We start from the raw sequence: 4,722 nt of genomic DNA on the forward strand, positions 1-4,722 counted from the left end.
AATCCCTCCACAGTTCATTCATTATCAATATAATGATTCCAATTATTAATATTAACTTCAAACCTTCTGTGTTTAATGTTTTTTTTATTATTGGACATAAAGTTATGAACAGGAACAAAAACACTGAGGACAGAACTAAGCAGCTTCAATAAGGCTCGAAAAACATTAGAATTAATATGATAAAATCTTCAATTGAATCATTAAATGTATATTATTATTAGTATAATTATTATTATAAGGGTACACCATTCAGAAAATAAACAGGAATATTTATGCTGCAGTTCTGACTGCTGCCGACTGGGGGCGCTGTCGTTCCAGCATCAGGCCCGCCGCCTCTGGGTATAGTGTGTGTGTGTGTGTGTGTGTGTGTGTGTGTGTGTGTGTGTGTGTGTGTGTGTGTGTGTTTCCGGTCCGGCACAATGATTTTTATTATTAGACAATAGCGGCGCTCACAGTGTTCCCCCCCTTCTCCTCCTCCCCCCACAAAAAACTATACACACACACACATGAACACACGCACGCGCACCGGGCGTGCACGCGCCGTGTTTGCCAACATGAATTCAAAACTATTACTGTCGTTGAGCAAACAAAGCCGTGGAGGCTCAGTGGCGGACCGACGGATTGACGGCACCGTGCACTTTTACGCACAAGCTCCGAACTGGGTTCTTTTTACGCACGGTTCAATTACATGAACGGAGGCGTGCACGCGCGTAAATACCGACAGAGAGAGAGGGGGAGATTAAAGGGAGCAGATAAAAGTGACAGGTTCGTGTCTCGGTTCGGATCCGGACGGAGACGAAGCAGCAGAAAAGAGGATCCGCTGACAGAACCGGCAACTTGGAGACGAAGCTCCTCCTCCCCCCGATGTGGCCGCGGGTCGGAACCTCCTTAATTACTAATTTCTCCACATCCACACCACGCTCTCTCTCTCTCTCTCTCTCTCTCTCTCTCTCTCTCTCTCTCTCCCCCTCTCTCTCTCTGTCTCTCTTCTCTCTCTCCACTCCTCCATCCATGCTCCTCTCATCCTGACCCTCCCGTCTCTCTCCTCTCTGTCTCTTTTCGTTTCCAGCCCGGATAACGGAGGTGCACGAGCTTGGGGTTGTTGTTGTTGTTGTTGTAGTTGTTGTTATTATTTTATTCTTTTTTTGGGGGGGGGGGATATTATTTATTCCTGCTTTTTGCCGCCACCGGGCATGGAGGATGTAAAAGAGCCGCCGACCGTCCACCGGTCCTCCTCCTTCAGCATCAAGAGCCTCCTGCTGCCCTCCTCCAAGTGCGACAGACCCGACTCCGCCGCCGCGACCCCCGGCATCCCGGCGACCCTCTGCCCCTCGCCGGGCTCCGACTCCGAGAAGTCGCTGGACGCGCCGGAGGCGGACGCCGCGGCGCCGGACGCGCAGAAGCCGGGCGACGAGGAGCGGGACGGAGGCGCCACGGCGCCGCCGGAGCACAACTCCACCGGCGGCAGCGGGAAAAACGGCAAATACGACAAGCCGCCGTTCAGCTACAACGCGCTGATCATGATGGCCATCCGGCAGAGCCCCGAGAAGCGGCTCACGCTCAACGGCATCTACGAGTTCATCATGAAGAACTTCCCGTACTACCGCGAGCACAAGCAGGGCTGGCAGAACTCCATCCGCCACAACCTGAGCCTGAACAAGTGCTTCGTCAAGGTGCCGCGCCACTACGACGACCCGGGCAAGGGCAACTACTGGATGCTGGACCCGAGCAGCGACGACGTGTTCATCGGGGGCACCACCGGGAAGCTGCGCCGGCGCTCCGCCACGTCCCGCGGCAAGTTGGCGATGAAGCGCGGGCTGCGCTTCGCCCCGCTCGGCCTGGGGATCAACGAGCGGGCCAACAACCCGCTGTACTGGCAGATCTCGCCCTTCCTGTCGCTGCACCACCACCACCACCACCACCCGCACTACAACGGCTCCTCGTCCGGGTTCCTGAACCAGGCGGCGGGCTACGGCTCGCTGCTGCCCGCCGTGGAGCAGCTGGGCACCGGGGAGCTGGGGCGCTCGCTGCTCGGCGGCTCGGCGGCGGGCGCGCTCGGCCTGACGAACGGTTACGGGATGAGCACGTCGCCGGTCGGGCTGCTCTCCGGACAGGCCGCCGGCTACTTCGTGTCGGGGACCCAGCACGCGGCCGCGGGGGGGCCGGGCCCGCCGGGGGGCGCGGGGCCGCCGCCGCCGCCGCCGCACCTGCAGCAGGGCGCGCCGGGGTACGGCGGCTCCCCGCAGGCGCTGCTCTCGGACTCCCTCAGGACCAGCTCCCTACAGGCCTTCTCCCCGGGCGTGTCTGCGGGGTTCCCCGGGATGCTGTCCCATCAAAAGAGGGTGACTCCCAACGCTTTCCTAAACTGACCCCCCCCCCCCCCCGACACCACCACCTCCCTCCCCATCACCGCCACCATGGCACCGGGACGAGGACGCACAACCCGACGTCATGTTTAAGGGCAAACAAACACATAATGGTAAATATCAAACATCGAAAGAAATAGTTATATATGACAGTGGAACTTTGTTTATGTTTTTTTGGGGCCATATTCTGCCCCCGGAGTGCGACGGGCTTGGTTCCGTCCGTGGTTCCGTCCGTGGTTCCGTCCGTGGTTCTGGCACGAACCGTCTGTCACTGTAAAACTAGACTTTGCCAAAGGTAACAAAACTATATATGAGTAGGAAAATATTCCGAGCTATTTATATCTTGTACAAAGATTTTCAGTTCGACTTCCGTTGAGTCTTTTATTATTTATGTTTTGTATTTATTGTACAATGTATTTAAAAAAAGAAAGAAGATCTATTTGTCAGCGTGGACGCATCAGTATTGAGGGAGGAGGAGGAGGGGGGGGGGGGCTTACAGGGTTAATGATTATTTATGAATTTTCAGACAATCAAGAAGAAAGAAAAAAAGACAATCAAAAACCTTTTGTTCCTTTTCTTTGGAAAAACTTTTTGAATAAGTGAATCGTGACTAAATAAATATTAAAAAGCCTTAAAAGATCAGCGGAGACAATCAGGTTGTGTCCAGACGAAACATAAGCCTAAACATCATATCTCTACTCAGGTGTGACCCCGGACAGGCCTCAGAATTATAGTCATCATAACAATAACAATAACAATCGTAATAATAATATAACTCTATGGAGACGTTTCCTTCCAAAACACAAATATCCAAAACTCTTCTATAAAACACCGTCAGTGCTGAAGATTGAAATCAAACTGTCCCTTTAAATTATGTAAAAAATAATGAATGAGACAGTAACTGAGGGGGTGAATGTGTTTCTGGAACAAAAACTCTTCTGATAAAATTATGCAAAACATCGTTTTACTGTGTTTTTCTGTTCATCACCTATATAATAACCCAGATTGTCCTTTTCACTTCACACGACTTCTGTGTGTGTGTGTTTGTGTGTGTGTGTGTGTGTGTGTGTGTGTGTGTGTGTGTGAGAGAGCGTAAAATCCTCCTGCGCATGTGCGCCGAGGGCCTCCATACCAACAAACTGCTCTTCTGATTATTATTTTTAATTTTTCGCTCCGGTTTCCCGGTAAAAAGTTTGAAAGTGACCGTGGAGGCAGAGAGGACGGAGGCCTCAACGTGCCCAAACTTTCGCCACTACGTTATTATTAGTACTTTTTAAATTGTTCAAACAATAAACAGGATAACACACACACACACACACACACACACACATAATTGTTGTAAGGTGAAAAACTTGCATCTCCAAAACACCATCTTTTTTTTTATTTTTAAAATAAGTTTAAAAAAATTCGAATTTTCTTCAAGACAAAAAAATGATCTCAACTCATATTACAAATATGCAACTTATTTATTTTATGTTTTGTGTAAAACATGCATCAGCTGACGTGCACAGAAAGACGCGGGCCGCCATCTTCCACCTGACACCGATATGAAAGTTTGACGTGATGACACGAAGCAGTTTTTTTTTAATATTACACATTGTTGTATAATGGAAACATTATTTTATTTCAACATGTGACAGATTTAACTACAGAGACGGATTTGTGTATTTTTTTTCGTTACTTGTTTTGTTTTACTTATTTAAAATGTTATTTGCATTTAATTTACGACAGTGTCACTGAATTTAACTTCAAAGCTCCAACTCCAGACAAATTATTGAATTCATTCATAACGATTGAACACATTTGCTGCAGGTTATTGAACATGTCATCCCGTGAATCACAATGTTGTGATAGAATAATCGTTGTGGTTTAGCTAATTCTTTTTTGTTTTAGTAAATGTAAGTGACATGAAACAGCGACAGTAAAATAATACGAACGATTTTTGAATCGGAATTTTTGCAGATTTAAAGAAACGAATCATCTGAACGCGCGGACACTTTGTAAATCGACGTCTTCGCGGCTGTTTACGGAGAAAAGCATCAATGTTACACTTGAAAGTGCATTTTACAAATCAGCAAGAGCCTTGTGAGCGTATGAGAGAAATATGTTTTTGAATAAAGATATGTAATATGTTGAAACGCGAGTATTGAGTATTGATCGACCGGCCTTGTCCTCAGATCGCAGGTCAGCGATGTCTGAGCTCTGCCACACGATCCTCATCACGTACATGTGGACAAAGCAAAGAGAAGCAGGAGGAAGATGACGAGGATGAGGATGATATTACTTCTCTTTTTAAGCCCTGCGGAAAATAAAATACGAGAAAACGAGATTTTAGAAATGAAAAAAAAGGAGAAAT

At 48.2% G+C, this 4,722-nt stretch overlaps 1 protein-coding gene across 1 annotated transcript in view; it reads left to right on the plus strand.

Moving 5' to 3' along the window:
* The first annotated feature begins 525 nt into the window (after positions 1-525).
* LOC118284248 (forkhead box protein G1-like) overlaps positions 526-4,722 on the plus strand; it is a 5,068-nt gene continuing 871 nt past the window's right edge. The window contains exon 1 of the mRNA XM_035607002.2: positions 526-4,722. This exon is cut by the window's right edge and continues 871 nt beyond it. Within this exon, the coding sequence (XP_035462895.1) occupies positions 1,194-2,369 (1,176 nt within the window). The 5' untranslated portion in view covers positions 526-1,193 and the 3' untranslated portion in view covers positions 2,370-4,722.

The sequence above is a fragment of the Scophthalmus maximus genome, chromosome 10 (genome assembly GCF_022379125.1).
Source record: "Scophthalmus maximus strain ysfricsl-2021 chromosome 10, ASM2237912v1, whole genome shotgun sequence".
Taxonomy (NCBI): Eukaryota; Metazoa; Chordata; class Actinopteri; order Pleuronectiformes; family Scophthalmidae; genus Scophthalmus; species Scophthalmus maximus.